We start from the raw sequence: 22579 nt of genomic DNA on the forward strand, positions 1-22579 counted from the left end.
ATCATCCCTTCCTATTAAATTAGTCCTGTGCCCTCTATCTAGGTATACCTGTAAACATATATACACACATTCACATATGTATTCACATACCCATATACCCTCCAATAGACACACATCTATAGATATAGATATAGATCTATTTCTATTCCCTTCAACTGTTTTCATACTGAGAAAAATTTCATCAGTTACAATTATCGTTTTTCCATGTAGGAATGTTAATAGTTCAACTCTGTTAAGTTCCTTATGATTTCTTTTCCCTGTTTACTTTCTCATGCTTCTCTTGCTTCTTGTATCTGACTGTCAAATTTTCTATTCAACTCTGGTTTTTTCATCAAGAATGCTTGAAAGTCCTGTATTCCACTGAATGACCATATTTTCCCCTGAAACATGATACTCAGTTTTGCTGGGCAGGTGATTCTTGGTTTTATTAATCCCAGCTCCTTTGCCCTCAGAATATCATATTCCAAGCCCTTCAATCCTTTAGTGTAGAAGCTGCCAGATCCTGAGTTATCCTGATTGTGTTTCAACAATATTCAAATTGTTTCTTCCTGGACTGCTTTGTAATATTCTCTCTTTAATCTGGGAATTTCAGAACCTGGCTGTAATATTCCTAGGAGTTTTCTTTTCGGGATCTTTTTCTCTCTACTCCCTTTCTATAATTCACTCTCTCTCCCCTCTTCATCCTACCCTGCCATTTCCTTTAACTCATTCATCACAAGCATTAGAATGTCTACAATGGACACCACAGATGGCCAAAATGTAGGACATTCTCTTCTCATTGAAATTTAACTGTTTTTAAATGTTAAAAATAAAAGTCATATGTATTTATATTTCTCTCTAAATAAACTGAAATTAGTTTTTACTTATATTCCCTTTGACTGTTCTTAGGGATTAATGGCCAATAGGGAAAAAAAATCTTTCCTACCAATGAGTCACACTCTATGACTCACAGTACAGAGCCCTCTGAGGGTAACAATTCAGTTACCCAAGCAAACCAAGATTTGCAAGGCACTTTCCTTATAACACTGCAGTAGATGTCATAAGTATTACTGTTTCCCACTTACCAAATTAGGAAAATGAGTAAGGCTCATTTGTCCAAGGTCAACCATTTGTCAGCTGGCATTCAAACCCAAGTCTTGCCTAAACTGTTACCACTGATGTTCTATAGAACATATAATTTCCAACAGGAAAATACATCATTAAAATAAATCTACTGTAGCCAATGACTTTTCATTTATCATCAAAAGACAGTTTCAAAACATATTACTGGTTATAAGTAAATCACACAAAAATGCTTACTCTTCTTTAAGTCTCCTTTGAAGTTTGTCTTTGGAGAGTTTCTTTTCACCTGCATTTTTTATCATATTTCTCCGAAACCGATGAGTCATGTCAATTCTATAGAAACAGAATAGCATGATCTGAAAATTCAATACATTCATTTTGTTGAAACATAATACTGTTTAAAATCCTAGATTCCACACAATTCCTCTCACTGATTAAATGACAAAAAGACTTTTCTGAAGTATCTGGTAATTATAATTACAAGTACATCATTTATAAAAGATATCTATTTTACCCCATGTGTAATTAACATTTCAAATACCAATTTATTCATCATTTCAATTTCCAGAAATGAATGCATGTTCTCAACTTACTCTTCTTCATCTTCATCTTCAGTATCTACCCAAGCTGGCTTCTTTTTGGAAGGAATATCATTTCTTGCTTCATTTTCCACTTCTGAGTCACTAGAGTCTTCCTGGATATCATTCTAAAGTATAACAAGAATAAAGTCAACCAACATTGATGTATCCTCTTCTTTGAAAGGCATCATAGCAAGGTTGATAAAAAGTAAGATTTGGGAGTCAGGAAAGCAGTTTGGTGCAATGGAACAATCACTGGCTATGCAACCAGAGGCCACAGGTTCAAAACTTGTTTGTGACACCCTAATCTTGTGGCTTTAGGCAAATTGTTTAACACTCTTAGGTCTCACTTTCCTCATCTGTAAACTTATGACCCAATGATTCTATGGGATTTATAAACTGACACATACCTTTTATGTGATGATGAGCATGTCACTTCTCAGTGGCACAGGAAATGCTCTAAGATTAAGTTATGTTAGAGTGCACAGGTCTGACCATATTTTTTTGTGTCTCTTCAAGCACCTAGCACAATCCCTACATGATAAACCCCAGCAGCTCCCCACTACCTCCAGGAACAAAGGTCGAGTTCTCTGGCTGCCATTTAAAGTCCTTCATAACCTGGGTTCTTCCAATGTCTTTGGTCTTCTTACACTTAATTACCCTCCCTGGCCTCCAGGTGTTGCTGTTTCTCTTAACACCTGCCTTCTTGCTGCTCCTCATCTATCTCCCAGACTCTGCCTTTTCACCAGCTGTCCCCCATGCTTAGAATGCACTTCCTACTCACCTCCACTTCCTGGATTCCTCCAAGACAGTTAAAATCCCATTTTCTACAAGAGACAATTCACATTTTCCCTTTTTGCCTTAATGCCTCTTCCCCCAACATTACCTTTCATTTTACTCTGCACATATTTTATATATATATGTTCACACTAGAATTTGAGTTCCTTAAGAGTAAAGGACTATGTTTTTGCCTTTGTGTCCCCAGCCCTTGGCACAGCACCTGGCATATAATACCACTTAATAAATGCATATTCATCCAGTCAATAAGAATGATCTGCCCTTCTCTCCACCCCCAACTCCCAGGAAAAAAGTTAGGCAACTGAGATATAAAGATAGATATGGTCCTGCTTTCAAGAAACTTACAATCTAATAAGGGAAAGAGAATAAGAGACTAGATAGGAACTGGGCCTATCATTTCACTAGTACAGTATAGATAATCCTCTGATAAGGAAAGTCCTATCAATACAGGCTGGTACCTTCTTGGAAACTTAATAAAGCCCCAAGATGTTAAGTGATTTACCCAGCAACATGAACATAGGTCTTCTTTCTGGTTTCAAGGCCAGCTCTCTACTTATTACACCATTATGCCCCTCTAAAACGAGAGGGAATAAAATAAATGCAAAAAAAAAAAAAGATCCACGAGTCAAATCTCTCTAAAACTGTAAATACACATCAAGTTTTCTCCTCTTTCTACACAATGGATGGTAGAATGCTTTCAGTGCAACCCTTTCTGATGAGATAAAGGATGGAATGTTAGTGACAAGAAGTTCTATAAGCAGAAAATGAAAAGACTCAAGAAGACCAGCAAAGGGCTCTGGACAGGAAAAGAAAAATGGGACTGTCAAGGAGAGAAAGTCAGCAAGCAGAAAGAAAAGGATCACATTGGAGAACAACAAAAAGTAAGTCAAGACTAAAGAAATTAACAGACATAGGGCAAAAACTAAAAAGAAAACAAAAGTGAGGGACAATGACAGAGTTAAAGAATAAAAAACATTCATATATTATAATTCATTCAATAAATGCTTGAGTGCCACAAATTATGCTAGGTACTTGAAGAGACACAAAGAAAAATGGGACTGCCTAGCCTCAAGGGGCTTACAATTTAATACTAGAGAAAAGACACAACTAGGTAATTCCTGCTCCACATCCATAGCAATACCACTTCTCTACCTCTGTAACTAACTTAGGATCTTTCACATCAGAGCCTACTTCATTCTAAACTTTTAAATTCTCAATTCTTCCCTCAGGATAAATCTGTCACACAAAATACACCAAAGAAACAAGCTTCTGCTTGCCCTCAATTCCATGAGGTAGGAACACATAAAGAATTCCCTCACCTCCTCAGGATCTATCTCTTTCAGAGCATAGGACCTTTCACAGTAATACTTTCAGCTCCTTTCTTTCTCAACTACTCTTTCTCTATCATTCTCCTAAGGTAAGAAGCTAATCATTTTTGCTTCTTTCCACCACATCTCCTATATATCAAATCTCACCATTTTTTTCCTTGGAAACACACATCTCATACTGGGCTATTCTCTATTCCCACTGCAGGTTTACTGCCACTTTCTTAAATGGTTTCCCAGCCATCCTGCTACCTGTCTCTGCCCCATGATTCTGCAGATCACAGCCAATTTAATCAACCAGTTTCTCCTATTTAACAGCTTGAAGCAAATCTCCAAACTCCTCTGCCAGGTCTTTCTGAAATTCCATCATCTGGCCCCACTTTATCTATAGGATCATATTTCCTCCTGTACCCCACCACCACCCTTTGGTTGCAGTCCTCACTGGGCCTACCATATACCATGATCTTTCCACCAACCTACTGTTCCTCTCACCTTGTACTTCCTTCAGATGTACTTCAATGCCTTGTACTTCCTTCCAGAAGATAGTCTAAACATGTTCCTCCAGAAAATCTTTTAGACCAAAGGTCACCAAACATTTTGATCAAACACCCCTAACAATAAAAAAAAAATTGCAATGCATTTCCACTATGTGACTTGACTTATTTATCATTTATACATATATATTACTGTACTAATAACTATGTACCTCACAAAACTTAGACTAAAAGAGAACTTAAATAAGGATGAGTTAAAGATGAAATAATATTTGATCCTAATGTTAACAAAAAACAAGTGTTTAGTAAGCTTACTGAGTAGAAAACACCATGTTCAGACTCACACTTTAGCATCTGTGTAGAAAGATGTATTACTGAAGAAATTTGAGGTAGACCAATTAAGAGGTTACTGCAACTGCCCTGGAGGGAGGTGATAATAAGGCTTTGAACTAGGACAGAAACTGTTTTGAGTAGAGAGAAGAGAACAGATTCAAGAGAGGTTATGGAAGGAGCAATAGCAAGATTTAACAACTACTTGGCTATATTGAGTGAGGGAATGAGAAGTTGAAAAGTGGATGATCAAAAAAAAGTGGGGAATATCAAAAGAAACCGAAGTTCAGAAGAAGTATGGATCTGGGAGGAAAGGTTATTGGATTGTTTCAGACATACTGAGTTTGAGATGCTCATGTGACTTCCAGTTGAATATGTCTAATAAGCAGTTACTGACATGGGCCTGGCATTAAGCAAAGAAATTATTGATGGATAGATCTAGGAGTTATTTGCATAAAAATGGTAACTGAACCCATGAGAGAGACTGTATGTAGATAGAAGATAATCCAGGACAGAACTCTGGAGGACACCCAAGTTAGAAGACAAGATATGGATAATGATCCAGCAAAGGGATCTAAGGAGTGACCAGAAATTTGGGAAGAGAATCAAGAGAGCAGTATCATAACAATACAAAAATAATAAAAGTATTCTGGAAAAAAAAAAGATGTTCAATAATATCCAATCTACTAAACTGTCCAGAAAGATGATTGAGAAAAGAAAATCTGATTTGACAATTAAGGTATTGACAATTTCAATTGAGTAAAGAATCAAGAAAGAGGGAAGGGAACAAAGGTAATAAGTTCTGTTTCAAGTATGAGATGTCTATAGGACATCCAGCTGGAGATATCCCAAAGATTAGAGACAGGTGGTCAGGAGAGAGGTTTGGCCTGGATAAACAGATCTGGGAATATTTTTATATAGAAGATAACTGAATCACATTATATAGAAGATAACAAGATCACCAATTAGAAATAGTATACAGCAGGGTTTGACAAACTACCTGCTTAGAGCTATGCTAACCTATCAGGTAGGAAAAGAATCAGGTGACAGAAATATAAAAAATCTAAAGAGCAGTGAATATCCAGAAGAGAGTGATCAACAGGTTCAAAGCCTTCCAAGTTCAAGAAGGACTGAGAAAAAAGGGATTAGAATAAGCAAGTTGGAGATATTGGCCACTTTGGAGAGAGCAGTTTCAGGTGAATGAGGAGGTCCAGAGCCAGACTTGGGAGAGAAGAGATACTACTAAAAGTGGAAGCACATATTATGGACTAATTAATTATAAACCACTTTCTCCAGTTTAACTAGGGCAGGAAAAAGTATAGCAGAGATGAAACCATGGTTTTGTTTCTAAACAGTGGGACATTACATTAAGAAAGACTGAAAATTAGGGCGAGTGGGAATAACAAATAAGGCGATATGCTGTAAAAGAGGGCAACTGAGGTTGCTAATAGAGGAGACTGCCTGGTCAAGGGTTATCTCCTGGAGGAAAAAAAGATGGAGAAGACAATGGGAGCAGACATCTGAATGACGGGTAATGAGGTAGAAAAGCAAAGAGAAAGTTTTCTGCAAGGAAAGGTCCTCCGTTTCCAGGGTGAAAGGAGGAGGAAGAGTCATAGGAGGCTTCAGAAAGAATGAAAAGGTTTGGAAAGCATTTGTACAAGAATCGCCTTGGTCCACGGAGTGCCCGGGAGAAATTCTGTTAACAAATTTGGAGCAGACGCGGAGCGCAAGGTTTCCTGCTTTTCTCTAGCTTCCTACAGCAGCACGTGTTTGGTAATCAAAGGCGAGAGTGACCAGATCTTCGACAAAGTAAGAGCGCAACGCGAAGTTTATCATGCCCACCAAGGGACCCAGATGGGTACAGGAGAGGAGTGTGGCCACTGCAGGAACATCCTCTCCCGACCCCAACACACGCCGCCCCGCCCCCACGGTAGAGGGCCAGACTCCCTGACTCCCTCGGTGGGGCTGGCTCACCCCGAGGCCCCGAAGCCGCCCCAGCAGCAGGTCCTCCTCGTCTAAGGCGTCGTCGCCGAACACCAGCTCCTCCAGACACCGCTCCACCTCCGGCTTGTCGGTGCCCAGTGCCAGCCGGTGCAGTTGTTGGAGCCGCCTCTGCTCGTCCGCCGAGGAGCTGGGGCCGGGCCCGCCATCGGGCCGTGGAGAGATCTTTTTCCGGACCGGACGGGCTGACTTAGCGACCTCCCGATTCCGACCCCGGCCCCGACCCAGGCCCAGGCCCCGACTCCGGCGCAGGCTCCCGCCCCGGTTCCAGCCCCGGCCGCGCTTGGAAACCACGCTCCTATCGGGCGGCATGGCTCGGTCGGGTACCCTCTCCGCGACGAGGAAGATCTCAGTACGCAAGCTCAGGGTAGTTTCTATTTCCGCCGCCGCGGAGGTTGATGGGGTGAGCTTGGTCCCTTCCCACGTGACTCAACACTCTCCCTACGTAACGTCCCACTCCCCTCACGAGCCCCTCCCCACGTGACACTCCCTTAGTAAACCTTATCCCCGCGGAAATAGGGGGAACGATGTCGAAATGGTTTTGACTGATGCACCCTACGAATTTTAGCTACAAAAGAAAAAGCTGAACGGAAAAAAATGGTTAAATGTGTTTTAATGTCTGCATGCCCAACGCTCAGCTTGGTTTGATGGCTCGGCCTAACCGCAGCTTAGAGACTCTACAACCCCTTCCAGGTTGGTAGCGCCGGGAGAGTACGGCGCCTGTCTAGGGTCTAGTGCAGGAAGGGAGGGAGGGCAAGGGGGAAGTGGGCCAATCGGGCCACGGGTCACAGCGCAGGCGCGTTGGGCAGGGAGGGCTATGTTAATGTTGTTGATATCTTGGGGCCACCCGAGTTAAAAGAGGTAGGGATAAAATCTTGGGGGTCACCGGAGCTGCGGCGAGGAGTCTGGGTTGAGGCAGGAGCCTTTCTGCAGCTGCTGTCCCGGGGAGAGGCGCCGACCCCCGCGGCGGGGAGGGGGCTCGGCGGACCTGGGGAGCACAGCCCGCCTCTGCCCATGAGGCCCTGATGGAAAACACAAAGGATCTGGTGAGAGCGGAACGCGGCGGCGGCTTTGTGTGGAAGCGGACGGGGATGGGTGAGCGGCAGACCGCTGCAGCCCCCCGACCAGGCACCGCCGCCCCCTCGGCTCCCCCCCCACCTGCCCTAAGGGCCGTTAACGGTTCCCCGGAGCCGCCCCCTTCCCCAGAAAGAAACAGCCTTGGGAAAAGTTTTCGTCCGCGGCTGCGCTGGGGGCGGGAGTGGCCTCGACCACGCTCCCTGCCCGGCCGAAGCCTGGAAGCCATCTCCACTCCCCCCCCCCCCCCCGAACCCTACCCCCCCCCAGCATCCGGGGCTGCGGGACGGGCCGCACGTGGTGATGGAAACATATAAAGGGGGCGGGGTGCAGCGTGGGAACCAGGGCATCTCCCACCTCTGGGTATTGGCCAAGCCCCTTAGGAAGGGGGTGGGGGTGGGGAAGGGGGTGTGTAGTGTACACCAGGCTTCTTCCTGGGGTTTGTCAGGCCTTGGGTTTTCACGAGTGTCCTCGTCCCGCCCCCCTCTGACCTAGATTCCTCTGAGTTGGCGTGAACTAAGGGGCTGGGGGAGTGGGTGGAAAAATCAGTCAGTCAAACATTTATTAAGAACCTACTACGTGCCGGTTCTAGTGCTAAACATTGGGAATAAAGAAAGGCAAAAAACAATTCGAGCTTTGAAAGGAGCTGCTTGATAATCTTAAGGGAAAAGCATGCAAACAGTTGTGTTGTAAACATGATAAATACAGGACCAACTGAAAATAATCTCAAAGAGAAGTTATTAGAGTTAAGAGAAAGAAAGGTGTGAGAAACAGGCATAGATGGTTAACAGAAAACTTTGTTGCGTCCCTTGGGTTCTAGGCTTCTCAAGGGAGAAGGATTTTTGTGTGGGAAACATACAAGCCTCAGGAGAGTACTTGCAATCCTATTCTGAGGTGTAGTCTCCCAGATCTTACTTCCTCCCCATTTTTCACCCACAAAACACAAATACTTGTTGCCTAAGTCATTTTTCTTAATCTTTGCTGTCTAAGGAATCCATCCTATTCGCAGGTAGGGGACTGAATGGACAAAAAAACTGCCCTCCATAGAAGCCAGTCCTCCTTGGAAGAAACTAACTAACTAATCTGCTTTCTAATGTGACTCTGCCCAGGTTCTTCAGAGTAAGAGTAAGAATACAAGTTTTTAAAACCTTTACCCTTCCTTCCCCCCAGCATTTTCTCCAAACATTTCGATATTTGCAAAGTGACTTTTAATGATCTTCACAGCGTTAGAATATTTGCAAAATGATCTTTAATGTTCTTCATAGTAAATTAGGGTATTTGCAGAATTGCTTTTAACGATCTTCCAGTAAGCAGAGTAGAGTATTTACTATTTTATATATTAATTCAGTAAAAAAATCTAATTTGTTGTTTTTCATATAAGAATTTTCTCTAACTTAGATGAACAGTGCTGTATCTAAAGTCAAATCATTTCACCCAAAGTAGGGGTAGTAGCTGCTATGAAGAATGCTTCAGTAGCTTTTCTCTTCCCAATTTGAAGGTGTGGAAGAAATCTGAACATGTACATGCATGATTGGTATCTGCAAAGTGGACACATGTAAAAACCAGAGGAAATACTGTGTTTTTTTTAACTCCTACTCCCAGGCTCTATTAGGCTAATTTAAATATATTCCCCTCACCTCCACCTGCTTCAACCCCAGGGTAAGTAAAAGACAGGTATAAGTTACTTTGAAATTTCCCCATGCTTAGGCTGCAAGTTTTTTTTATGCTTACCTCAACTCTAGAATTTTTTTTAATCTCTTTGTACCTTCTTTAAATAGGAAACATTTCTGTTTTTATGTAGAAGTCCATGTTCACAGGCATATAAGTACTTTAATAAATGATTAACTTCTTTTAATAAAATATTTATTTGTTAATATCTTATTGGAGGACATTTCTATGAAAACTTCTAGTTTGGAATTTTCTGTCCCTTAAAATATCCTAAAAGTTTTAACTAATGTTGAGTTCTAGGGTGTTTTCCTGCTTGCTTTTAAGATGAACTGTGGGAACTTAAATTAATTGACTTACTAGACAAGAAAAACTGGTTTGATACATATTGCAGAAAGTCCTGCTTCACTTAAGTTTTTTCTTTACACTTGGGTTATAGATTGACCATAGCTTTGGCAAGTATTCAGTTGTTTCTGCTCTTCAGTTTCATCTAGAAATTTTACCAACTGTGGTCTTCATTTCTTAATGATTTTAAAACTACATATTACGTTGGTTTAAAGGAAAATACCAGCTTTAGTTTCGAACTAAACTAGAAACAATTCCATGTAATATAAATAGAGTGTTCATTCATTCAAAAAATGAATGAAAGAGTATTAAGCCCTGGGGATACGAATAGAAAAAAGCAAGATTGCCCCTGTTCTCAAGGAGCTCACATTCTGATGGAGGACACAACATATGGGGACATTTTTATTGCAGATCTTGATAGTGTAGTGACAAAACAGATGGTAGTGTATCTTTAGTATCTTTGCCATTGATAAAAATTGTATTAGTGCTGAGGACTTTGATATTGAAACCTCCCTTAGAGGGCCTTTAATAGCTGTGGTTGTTGAGTAGGCAGGAGCAGTTGCCAGGTCTGTTCCTCACAAAGTGCCCAGGACATGGGGGGGGGGGGATGCCCCTGCTATCCATATAACTCTTGGGCACAGGATCCTACACTGCCTTCACCAGCATCCAAAGGAAAGTACTAGTTTAGGTAGTAGGTTGTTACTCCCCTGGACAAGAGCTTCTGGGCAGGACTAGAAGCAGGACCAGTTGACTGGGAATTAAAGGGGGACCCACAACTATTCCTAGGTCTCCTTGGCAATTGAAAGGCATTCCTCAGTGGAAGAAACGACCAAATTCTAATACATGACAGATCACTATAATTGAAATATTTGTTGTACAACTTTCTTAACTATAAAATATTTGATTACCATTTTGAAATTTGGCATTTTTATTTAAAATTTAGAGTGCTACTTCAAGAAAACTCAAAAAATTTGCATTAATCACAAGAATTAAAGTCTAAAGATGACAGAAAACATTAGTTTAACTTGTCACTGTAACTAGAAAGCCTTGTGACAATAAAAGGAAGATTAAAAAATATACAAATCCCTCTCTACTTCCCCCATTCCCTGTCATATTTACCAAAAGCAAAATTGCAAGAAATACTGATTATCATTCAATATATGACTGGAATAAATTTATAATAATTTTTTTATTTATCAATTTTTTCCTTATTTGGTGGACCCCACAAGAAATGAGAAACAGTGTAATGAAAATCTTTGTAAGAGGTTCAGAAATAAAGTAAAACTCAGTTTGGGTAGGAACAGACCGGTCTAGAAACCAAGAGACCTGGATTCAGTTCTCAGCTCTATAGCTAACTAGCTGTAAGCCTCAAATTGTTGTATGTAAAAATAAAGGTGTTGACTAGATGGTCCCTCATGTCCTTTCTGACTCTTAAATTCTGTGATTTTATATTCTAGCATTAACAATTTAGTTGTGATTTCACTGTAATGTAAACTTTGCCCTAAAACGTGGTGGCTAGAATTCTGCAGTTGGAGTTCAAATTCCACTTCAGACACTAGCTAGGTCACCCTAAGTCAAGTCACTTAACTCTCTGAGACTGTTTCTTCACTTGTAAAATGGGGATTAAAATACCACTGACCTCACAGGGTGGGCATGAGGCTCAAATCCCATGTATGTAAAGTGCTTTACAGAACTTAAAGGACTCTATAAAGGTGAGCTAGTGGTGCTCCTGGGATCTAAGTTAGAAAGGACCTCAGGTCATCTAGTCTAACACATACACTGAGCTGGAATCCACTCTATAACATCTCTGACAAAGACCTCCAAGATGGGGAACCTGATACCTTAAAAATCAAGTCATTGTATATTTGAACTGCCCAAGATATTGAGCAGCTTTTCCTTCTTATGACCTGAATTTTGCATCTCTGCAGGATCCACACATTGCTTCTGGTTCTGTCCTTCTGAGCCAATCAAAAAAATCCTACTGTCATTCTATATGACAACCCATCAACTATTAGAAGAAAGATTTTTGTATCTTACCTACTTATTGTCTCAAAGTAAAACATCCCCAGTTCTTCAACTGATTGTCATGTGATGTGATTTCAAATTAACACTCTTTGGGTCCAACAATTTAGAAATTACATGTGGGGGGAAGGTGGAGATAGTGCAGAATAAACATTTATTAAGTGCCTACTATGTTAAGTACTGTACTAAGTACTTTACAAAGATTTCATTTGATCTTCACAACTACCCTTTTACAATTGAGAAGAATTGAGAAGAAAGAATAAGTGATTTGCCCAGGATCATACAGTGTTTGGGGCTGAATTTAACTCAGGTCCTTCTGACTCCATGCTTTTATCCACTGCACTATCTAACTGCCATCAGTCAGCAAGCATTTAATAAATGCCTATTATCTACCAAGCACCAAGGGTACAAAAACAAAAATGAAACTGCCCTCAACATTCTGTTGGGAGACAATTTGTCCATGAGTATATAAATATATAAACAAACGCATGGCAATGGGGTAGATAGGGAAGGTTTTAAGAGAAGTAAGGATTCTGAGAGACAGGTGAGGAGGGAGTACATTTCTGACCAATTGAGTTCTTGCTTTCAGGAAGGCCAGTTTTGCTTAGATCATTCAGTTTGTGAAAGGTAGTAATAGATACAAGATTGGAAAGGTAGACTTAGGTCAGGCTGTGAAGGGCTTTAAATGCCAAACAAAGGATTTTGTTTTTGATCCTTGGGGTGATAGGGACTAACTGGAATTTATTGACCAGGGCAAAGAAACAAGACCAGTGCTTTAGAAAAATTGCTTTGGCATCTGGATGGAGGAAGAATTGAAGAAGAGACCAATCCGAAGGGTTTATTTCAGTAGTCTAGAAGAAAGGTGATGAAGGTCTGAACTGGAGTAATCATGTGAGAGGAAAAGAGGGGTCCGAATACCTGTGTGGGATGAGGGAGGATGAAGATGAGAGGCTGACTCTGAGGTTGCAAACCTGGCTGATTAGAAGGATGGTGATGCTTTCTACAGAAATAGGGAAGTTATGGAGAGGAATGGATTTGGGGAGAAAGGTGATGAGTTCTGTTTTTTACATCAGCCACTTCTTTCTGTATACTGAGATGTAATTCACCCCAGGCCTGTTGACTTGCCACTACTGATAGTAGCTAGGTTTTTTCTTGCTATCTCATCATCTGTTTTGAGTTTTAATTCCCTATTAACCATTTTCTCCCATATAGTTCCTAATCTCCTTGGTGGAGAAAAAAAAAATAATTGAATAATTCTGAATTCTCTGTTATCTCATCACAATTTCAGTCCTCATTCTTGACCTCTCAGAAGTATTTGATATTGCTGACCTCATCATCCTGGATGCTCTCTCCAGTCTTGGTTTTTGTGACACTGCTTTCTCTTGGTTTTCCTACCTGTCTGATCCATCCTACTCAGTCTCCTTTGCTGGATCTTCATCTGTGTATCTCCTCCTAACTGTAAGTGTATTCCAAGGCTAGATCCTGGGCTTGTTGTCTTTCTCTTGATAATCTCAACTGGTTCCAGAGGTTCTATTTTCACCTCTATGAAGATGACTTCCAGGTCTAGATATCCAGCCCCACTCTCTCTCCTGAGCACTAGTTTCCCATCACCAACTTAACTATTTGGCATTTCAAACTAGATATCTTGTAGGCATTTGTGCTTGTGTAAACAAAAGTTTATTTTTTTTTTTAAGCAATTGGCGTTAAGTAACTTGCTCAAGGTTACATGGCCAATTATTTTGTGTGGGTGTTAAGTATCTGAGGCCAGAAAAGATCCCAGGTCCGGGTGCTGTTAATCACTTCACCACCTGGCCAACTCAGAAGTTTATTCTTGAGGGATTCAAATCTGTCTTGATTTTAGAGGTGATCCAAGGCTATCTTTTGTCTGAACTTTTCTGTATGTGCTTTCCCCTAATCGAGAATATAAATATTACACTAAACTTTACCAAGTGTTCCCCTCCTAGTCTCTTACGAACACTAAATTGGAATATTAATTTCCCCTTCTCTAGTCTGTTCCTTATTGGTCAGGTCTAGAAAGCAGTTAAACAGTTCCCCTCATTGCTTCTCTTTGACTTCTGAAGGATGAAATTATCAACAAGGCAAGAACTTATTGGCTGCTCTATTTTTAGCAGGAAAAAAAAGCTGTAGCAGATGTCCAGGTAATTCATGTTGCCGTGCCCCAGTTTTGTGATCTGCTTTCTGAATGCATCTTCCATTTTTCTTTCTGCCTGGGAGTTCTCTAGTATGATCCCACCAACTTAGTGCTTCTGTTTCTTTCATCCAATCATTATACTCAATTTCTCAATCCTGTTTCCACATGGATTCTTAGATTTCAACAAAGGAGTGTATTTTTTTCATGAGGGTATCACTGTGGCATAGTAGAAAGGGCCCTGATTCACAACATCTTTCATATATGTCTCTTTCTATCCTCTGACAATGCTGCTACCCTGGTACAGTTTTTTATTACCTTACCCTTAAACTATTAGAATAGGAGGATTGGGAGGGAAGGGAATAAGCATTTATGTAGTGCCTACTTCATGCCAGACACTGTGCTAACTGCTTTAGAAATATGTCATTTGACCCTCACCATAGCCCTGGGATGTAGATGCTATTATCGTCTCTATTTTACAGTTTTTGAAACTGAGGCAAAGAGGCTTAAGTCACTTGCCCAGGGTCACACAGCTACACACAGCACAAGGCTAGATTTGAATCAGGTCTTTCAGACTCTGGGCGTAATGCACCCACTGTGCCCTGTAACTGCTAGGAATGGCCTGCTGGTTGGTCTGCCATGCTTCGAGTTTCTCCACTACGATCATCCTCCACTCAGCTGCCAAAGTGATTGTCCAAAGAGCAGGTCTGAACTTGTTATCTGCCCCAACACACTTTCCTCAGTAAATTTCAGTGGCTCTCTATCACACCTAGAAGGAAACATAAAATCCTTTAAAGCTCTTCACAACCTGGCCTCTTCCATCTTTTTCATTCTTCTTTATACTTTACTCCCCTCCACATACTCTAGAACCTGATGATACAGTCCTTGATATTCTCCACACAAAACACTCCATTTCTGAAGTTGGCAATGCTGTATTGCTTGTCTCCCATGCCTGGAAGGCTATCTCCTTATCTCTGCCTTTTTTGCTTTCCTGTCTTTCTTAAAGACTCAGTTTAAATGCCCTCTTCTACAGGAGACCTTTCTCATTCCTTCCCACTACTATTATCTTCCTTTTGGGCTTACCTTCCATTTTCACCATTTTATATGTTGTATATGCCTAGTTTTTACAAAGTCTCCCCCATTAGAGTGTAAACCTCTCTGAGAGCAGGTACTGTGATTTTCACCTTTCTTTGTATCCCCAGTACTTAATATAATGCCTGACACATAGTAAGCTCTTTAAAATGCTTGTTGATGATATATACAGTTCAAATCTACCTCCTTGTGTTATGATTTCAAATCTATTTTGTTCCCCTGTTGTGTGACCATAATTTCTTACTGTTCTCTTCCTATGAATTTCTCAGTCTCTTTAATCTTATTCTTAAGGTACATCTTTTACCTTCATGATATCTAAAGGTTCTACTTGGACAGTTTTCTCTCCATCTCCTCCTTCCTTCCCCCACCCCCATACAAACTTCTGCTCTTCAGTCATTGTTCTTTTCCACCTCGTCCTCAAGAACCTTTGACTCTGTTCCTGGTACCACCCTAAGCTCTGGAAAGTGAACTTTCACCTTTTCTTCCCAGGAACCAGAATCTGGATCACTTTTCAGCCATTTCTAAACAAAGCTGCTCCTCACATATCCTCTCCCTGTTCCTAGCTTCCCTTTATATGGATATGGATTGTCTGGCTTTTCTGGCATTTGTATCCCTAGTATTTAACATGATGTCTGATATATAGTAAGGATTTAATACTTTATAATCATTCATTTCAAGACCCTCCTGATCAGATTCCTAAGCTGTTAAGCAGTGATGCTGTTTCTGATCTTTTAATAGACTCTTTACCCTTACTTCTGTGAAAGACCTTGTCACACCAACCTCTCAAGCCCTACCCTAGAAATCTAAATCCCTTTCCCCAGAAACTTCTTAACCACCTATTCACATTCTATCTTTCATTCTCTTCTGAAGCTCCTTCTTAAGCATCAGTGATAACAAATAATACCTATTTATTTTTTGATCCATTATTAGGAGACTTCTGCCAGATTGCCTCATATGGGAGAGAATCTAAAGAAATTCAGTTTCCAACCACTTAATACCTCCTGCTTCCTCAGCTCTCTCCTCTTGTCTTTTCTCTTCCCTGCCTTCCAGCCTCTCCCTGCCCCTCTAATGCTGACTCATTCTTCATCCCTCCAGATGCCCACAGTATGGCAGACATTGCTTTGCTAGTTGCTTTCTTGTGTGCCTTGTATCTTATCTTGCTCTTACCCTCCCCCCCCAATGATGTAGAAGCTCTTTAGAACCAAGGAGAATGTGATATCCTTCCTTGTGACAGTGACATTGACACTGTGCTTAACACAGGCCACAATGTCCAAGAATATAAGAGCCAGAAGGAAATAGGGAGCTAGAACCCCTTCATTTTTCAGAGGAAGAACCTGAGCCCAGAGATGTAAAGAGTTTGAACGTGGGCCCCTCCCTCACAGTCCAGTGCTCTTTCACTTACACCATTTTCCTCTGTGACTTGACCTTTAGACTCTCAAAGAATATTAACAGTTTTTTGCTAGATATCAGCTATTGTATATACAAAAGGTAACTGGTAATTTATAAAACCATAACTTTACTTATTAGCCATGGTCATCTGATCTAAAACCCCACATTTTGCAGATGAAGCTGTCAAGTTCAGAGAGTTCCTGTGACTTGGCCTTGGCCTTGCTAGCACATTAGAGTTAGGACATAAGCCTCAGGCTTCTCACTCTATAAATTCAGGGCTCTTTTCACTAGACCATGTAAGCACTGTTGTTTAGTCTGAGATTAGCAGTGTTTTTCTTAAATTTCTGCCTTAGACTATTAAGAGCCCTCTTACCCAGAGAATTATATACTTCAATCATAATTTTAATACAGTTTTCTACTACCTATCTTAAAGTGCTCTTATTTTCACCTCTTATCAAATTGGACTACATAACATCCATATATGTCATTTATTAAGTGTCTGTGCTAGGCTCTCTGGTAAGTGCTTAGGCTATCAAAAAAAAAAGGCAAAAAGCCCTTGATATGTCATAAGTAATATTGAAGTATTTGTCTTAGAATATTGTCACTATTCACTATACTCTGTAGGTGTTGATTTAGCTGAATGTCCTTGAACCAACGTGGCAAGGCTAATATTATTTTGAACTTGAGGGCAGGGATGGGGAATGCTATTTATTGCCTGTGGTTCTATAAACTGTGATCTAACTCAGACATTGGGGATGATGAAAATATGTTGGTACAACTATATACATTCCTCTTTATAATGGGAGTGTTTTTATGCTTATGTTTGAGGGAGGGGGGGGGGGGCTTTTCCAGTTGTACTTTATAAGATCTCTCTTTTCCTCCTCCCTTTACTTGGGGCCAGGGAGCTCAAGCATTAATTCACTGTCTTGCTGTAAAGGATGATCAGAGCTAAAGGCAAAGGATGTGAAAAATGTCCTATTATATTCATTGATTTGTTGATCAAACGGATGTGTCTGGGGAGTGGGGCAGGTAGTGGGGGGGGGGGGGGGGGGGGGGGGCTTTTCCAGTTGTACTTTATAAGATCTCTCTTTTCCTCCTCCCTTTACTTGGGGCCAGGGAGCTCAAGCATTAATTCACTGTCTTGCTGTAAAGGATGATCAGAGCTAAAGGCAAAGGATGTGAAAAATGTCCTATTATATTCATTGATTTGTTGATCAAACGGATGTGTCTGGGGAGTGGGGCAGGTAGTGTGTATATATTTGTGTCCTACGAGTGGGTGGGTGAGTGGGGGCACCTGTGTCTGTCCACTCAGTTTGTCCTTTGAAAGTGGGGAGCTAGGACAGGACCACAATAGTACACATGCTTAGAATGAGAAAGGAATTGAATATGGGAAATTGGCCGTGTGAAGCCAATAAGTCTCCCAGGGCTTCAATCCTCAGATGAGAGAACCTACAGAGATAGAGGTAAAAAGGACTACTATTCTTTCTTTTTTTTTTCTTTTCTTTTTGGAGGGGGGAGAGCAGGGCAGTTAGGGTTAAGTGACTTGCCCAAGGTCACATGGCTAGTAAGTGTTAAGTGTCTGAGGCCGAATTTGAACTCAGGTCCTCCTGATTCCAGGGCTAGTGCACTATTTACTGTTCCACCTAGCCGCCCCCAAGGGCTATTCCTTCTCATAAGGCCTGAGCTTATCAGAAAGAACCAACTGTTAGTATTTAAAATTGGCTGATCAAAATACCATTTTCCTCATTTTATAGATGAGGAAAAAGAAGGGGCAAGGCAAGAAAACTTATAGGTTGCCAGAGCATAGAAATTAAGATAAGCGAATCTCTTAGGAATGGTTTAGATTTTTTTTAATATCTTCTTTTTTATTATAAACTTAATCATCAACACATACAAATTTAACATACAAAGAAGAATAAAGAAGATTGTATATAAAACCAGTAACTTTGTTCTATAGAGAATTTTTAAGTGAGTAATAAATCTAACAAGGTAATAGCATAATTATACTATTTGTGTCACTTCTGAACTTTTTTCTGTTTTTCTAACGATCTGTCTTTCTTTTTTCCTTTGTCTTTTTCTTTCTATCTGTTTCTTCCTACTATGAGCCCTCTTTAGAGAAAGTGCCTTCCCAGGAGCCCAAGGGGGATAGAGAAGTCTTCATTACTTAACTTTTCCTGAAGAAAGAGGGGCAAGAAACACAAAGCTAAAAGAAGTGGTAGGAGGGATGACACACAAGGCACTGACTGTTAAATGAAAGTGAGACTTTCTGATGTGGGGGACCTGGAAGATATGGGGATGGCTCCCTAGGCCTCATGGCCTGATAACTGGCATCATCAGGATCTCTGTTTATGCTTATTCCTGCAAACCAGGCTAACAAAAGGAAGAATAAGTAAATAATTTCTGCTTAGGCTGAAGTTTTATGTTCATTTGAGAGGTGATGCTTTCCCACCCACATGATAGAATGGGGGGTAGATTCTAGAGAAGCTAAACAGTTGCCCAGCTACTACTGAGGAAGGTCTTCACATTATACCTTTATATCATTTGATATGGTCTGAACACCTCATGTTCCAAAACCAAATATTTTCCATTATTGCAGATACTGCTTCCTTTTACTATAGTCGAATTAATGATAAACCAACAAATTCCTTTTTGTATTTAATAGTTAAAATAGTAAAATACTATAATTTAGAATTGAGACTATGTAGACTCAAGTCTTGACTAAATCCCTTGTGAGGCATTTTTATATAGTGGATAGAGGGTCAGATTTGGAGGCCTAGGTTCAGATCCCATGCCCAACAATTAATAACTGATTTAACTTTTCTGAGCTTCAGTTTCCTCAACTGTAAAATAGGGATAATAATATCAACTTCATAGGATTGTTTTGAGGGTCAAATTCGATAATCCTCTCAGTCTTTGTGAGGTTGTCATCTATTTCTCTGGCCCCTGTGTGTGGGTGTGTTCCTAGTGTCTGTCTTGTGCGCTCTTCTACCTGTGTAAATTCTGTCAGTGATCTCATCAGCTCACATGGGTTCAATTATCATCTCTGTGCAGACTACACAGCTTGGTGCAGTGGAGAAAGTGCTGGATGTGGAGTTAGAACCTGCGTTCAAATCCTGGCTCTGCTACTTATTCCATGTGTGACCTTGAGCAAGTCCCTTAATCTCTCAGTTGCCTCATCTTAAAATGAGGGAGTTGGACTAGATGACCTTGAAGGTAAGGTCCCTTCCACCTCTAAATCTGCCTTCCTTTTGCCTCCCAGAGCTACATACCAGCCTTCATCTCTCTCCTATACTCTAATTTCACAACATCAGTTCACTGCTATTTGTTTCTACCTTTTCTCTAATCGCACCACAGCCACCCTTGTCTCATCACTTCTCTCCTGGACAGTTAGAACAGCCTTTTGTTTGTTCTCTTCCCTCTCTCATCTAGTTACAGCTCCAGAACTGGTGATCTTTAAGTCCAATTCTGATCATATAACCCTGGCTCAAGAAGTTTCAGTGACTCTTTTTTAGCTCTAAGATGAAAAACAAACTTCTCTGTTTGGAATTTAAAGCCATTCAGTGTCTGGCTCCAAGCTGCCTTTCCAGACTGATTTTATTTTACTCCTCTTTATATACTCCACAGTCCATCCAAAGTGTCCACTATAGACAGCATTTCATCACCCACTTCCCTGCCTTTGCAGAGGCTATTTCCCCCAAAGAATACTGTCCTTCCTCATCTTCCTCTCTTGAAATCCCAGGCTCCCTTCAAAATTCAACTCTTTTGCTACCACTATAAGAGACCTTTTTAGGTCTCCTCAATTATTAGTGCTTTCCTCTGCCCCTACCATTGAAATAATTTTGTGTTTCATTTGTATATGTTCTGTATTTATTTGTGTTCATAGTGTTACCTTTTAGTAGAATGTAAGTTCACCGAGGGCAGGGACTTATTTGTTCTTCTGTTTTTCTTTCTAGCCTCTAGTTTGGCACATAGTAGGTGCTGCTTAAATACTTACGGAATTAGATTGTATTTTTTAGTTCAATTTTATTTTATTTTCAGTTAAATTTTCTCTCCTTCCCATCTCATGACCACCACCACCACTACCAATTGAGAAAACAAGAAAAATAACAGCTTTTATAAATATGTATAATCAAGTAAAAGAAATTCCCACTTAACCATGTCCAGAAAAAAATAAATTTTAGTCTCCATTCTTAGATTCTTCACCTGTCGAGATGGGCAGCATAGTTCCTCATGAATCCTTGGGAACTGTGACTGCTTCCCTTTTTGATCAGAGTTCTTTCAAAGTTGCTTGTCTTGACACTGTTGTTGTTATTGTATAAATTATTCTTCTGCTTCTGTTCATTTTGTATCAGTTCATTGAAGTCTTCTCAGGTTTTTCTAAAAGCCATCCCCTTTATCATTTCTTACAGCACAGTAGTATTCCATCACATTTATATATCATAACTTGTTTAGCCATTCCCCAGTTGATGGACAGCGACATACACCCCACTTCATCCCCACAGTATTAAAGTACTTTGAAAATCTTATAGTGCTATGTAAGTAAGTGTGACCTGTTATTACTATTAGAAAATTTTCTGGTAAGAAAAGGTTAATCTGTATGCAAATTATAATAGAGAAATGAAACCTTGAAAATTAATGTCTATGATAACTTTAATCAGTTCCCTGTATTTTGCCACTATAAAATAAGAGCTTTTGATGCCTTTACACAATGCACTCTTCAAAGAGTACTTATTGCTGTTGTGGAGTTAATTTTAAAACACTACGGATTTTAATTCAGCACAAATATTGCATTTAAATAGTTACATTCCTATTTAGCTGAAGGTTATTTTCATTGCAATTTAGAATATTTGGAATAGTGTTGTCAAAGAATATCACTCCACCTATCTTGTAGTGAAACTGACCTACATAATGCTTTTCCAGATCTGTCAAGCCCTTTTCCCTACTGCCATGCCTGTACACTAACCCCATGTCAATAATGCACTGTCCTCTCATATTTTACCTGTTGAAATCCTTCTTTTAGTTAAAGGCTGAGCCCAGGTGTTATCTCTTCTATGAAATGCCCTGGCTCTGGGGTCAGAACTCTTGAGTTCAATACCCAACTCTGATATTTATTTTCTGTGTGATCTTGGGCAAATTAGTTAACCTGTATGAGCCACAGTAGCCTTTTCTATAAATGGGCTGGGGGGGGCGGGGAGGAGGTGCGGCTAGATGTGTCAGTGAATAGAGCACTGGCCCTGGAGTCAGGAGGACCTGAGTTCAAATCCAGCCTCAGACACTTAACACACACACACACACACACACACACACACACAAAGCTGTGTGACCTTGGGCAAGTCACTTAACCCCAATTGCCCTCCAAAAAGCAAAAAAAAAATCTATGACATGAGGGGTTCGGACTATGTGGCCTAGGATCCTAGGAAACATTCAAGGATTTCTCAAACGCCTCTTACCACTCACCTCTCTGTTGCCTCCAGGTTGTCTTAGCACTTTGTATAAACCTTTCTCAAGTACTTAGCATGTTGTTATTGAGTCGTTTTTCAGTCATGTCTGACCCTTTGTAACCCCATTTGGGGTTTTCTTGGCAAAGACACTAGAGTGGTTTGCCATTTTCTTCTCTAGCTCATTTTACAGATGAGAAAACTGGGGCAAAGAGGGTTATACAGCTAGCTAGTGTTTGAGGCCAGATTTGAACTCACAAAGATGAGCCTTCCTAACTCCAGATCTGGAACTCTAGCCACTATGTCACCTAGCTAGCCTAATAAGTTAGCATATTCTAACTTGTTGTATCCTTGTGTCATCTCTCATACTAGAGTATAAATTCCCTAAGATTAGCCATTCTTTTTCATGTTAATATCTTCAGTGCCTTGTCTGAAAGCTGTATTTTCCCAAGTCTGAGAAAAGAACATGGAACTAAACGTTTGGATTTCTTACCACTGTGGAGCAATACAGGGGACACCATTCCCATTTAGGGAGAATATGTGACATTGTTGACTGACCTGTGGCTTCAGTCGTAATAAATAGCTCTTACTGTCTTGACAATGACTACCTCATGAAGTGTAGGAGAAAAGGCCTGGACTCTAGCCACTTTAAATGATACCCATAATACTTGGAAATTTACAGAATTGATCTGTTAGGCCTTATCATCTGCCTTGCCTTGTGTACCCTCCAGACTTCCAGGAAACAGGATCTACTATATTTGATGTCATACACAATTAGTGTATGAGGTCTTTGAGAGCAGGGACTATCTGTTTTCTG

General features: G+C 40.5%; 2 protein-coding genes across 19 annotated transcripts in view; one reads left to right on the plus strand and one right to left on the minus strand.

Moving 5' to 3' along the window:
- Window positions 1–6983, minus strand: part of UTP18 (UTP18 small subunit processome component) — a 44903-nt gene extending 37920 nt beyond the window's left edge. Inside the window, exons 1-3 of the mRNA XM_069067502.1 lie at window positions 6562–6983; window positions 1656–1768; window positions 1300–1395 (exon numbers count right to left, since the gene is read on the minus strand). Coding sequence (XP_068923603.1) covers window positions 1300–1395; window positions 1656–1768; window positions 6562–6900 — 548 coding nt within the window. The 5' untranslated portion in view covers window positions 6901–6983. The remainder of the gene's footprint in view (window positions 1–1299; window positions 1396–1655; window positions 1769–6561) is intronic.
- A 102-nt stretch (window positions 6984–7085) lies between these two features.
- The window catches only part of MBTD1 (mbt domain containing 1), an 80903-nt gene continuing 65409 nt past the window's right edge, over window positions 7086–22579 (plus strand). For 6 of the 18 annotated variants that reach the window (XM_069067483.1, XM_069067499.1, XM_069067484.1 and 3 more), the window contains exon 1: window positions 7378–7634. In XM_069067483.1, the coding sequence (XP_068923584.1) occupies window positions 7614–7634 (21 nt within the window). In that variant the 5' untranslated portion in view covers window positions 7378–7613. Of the gene's footprint in view, window positions 7282–7373; window positions 7635–8652; window positions 8788–9160; window positions 9322–19375; window positions 19538–22579 lie in introns of those variants that run through there. The other 12 variants (XM_069067489.1, XM_069067493.1, XM_069067490.1 and 9 more) reach the window with 12 other exon arrangements.

The sequence above is a fragment of the Petaurus breviceps genome, unplaced genomic scaffold (genome assembly GCF_028583685.1).
Source record: "Petaurus breviceps papuanus isolate PSGF00001 unplaced genomic scaffold, PetGlider_PUasm1.0 90750, whole genome shotgun sequence".
Lineage (NCBI taxonomy): Eukaryota > Metazoa > Chordata > Mammalia > Diprotodontia > Petauridae > Petaurus > Petaurus breviceps.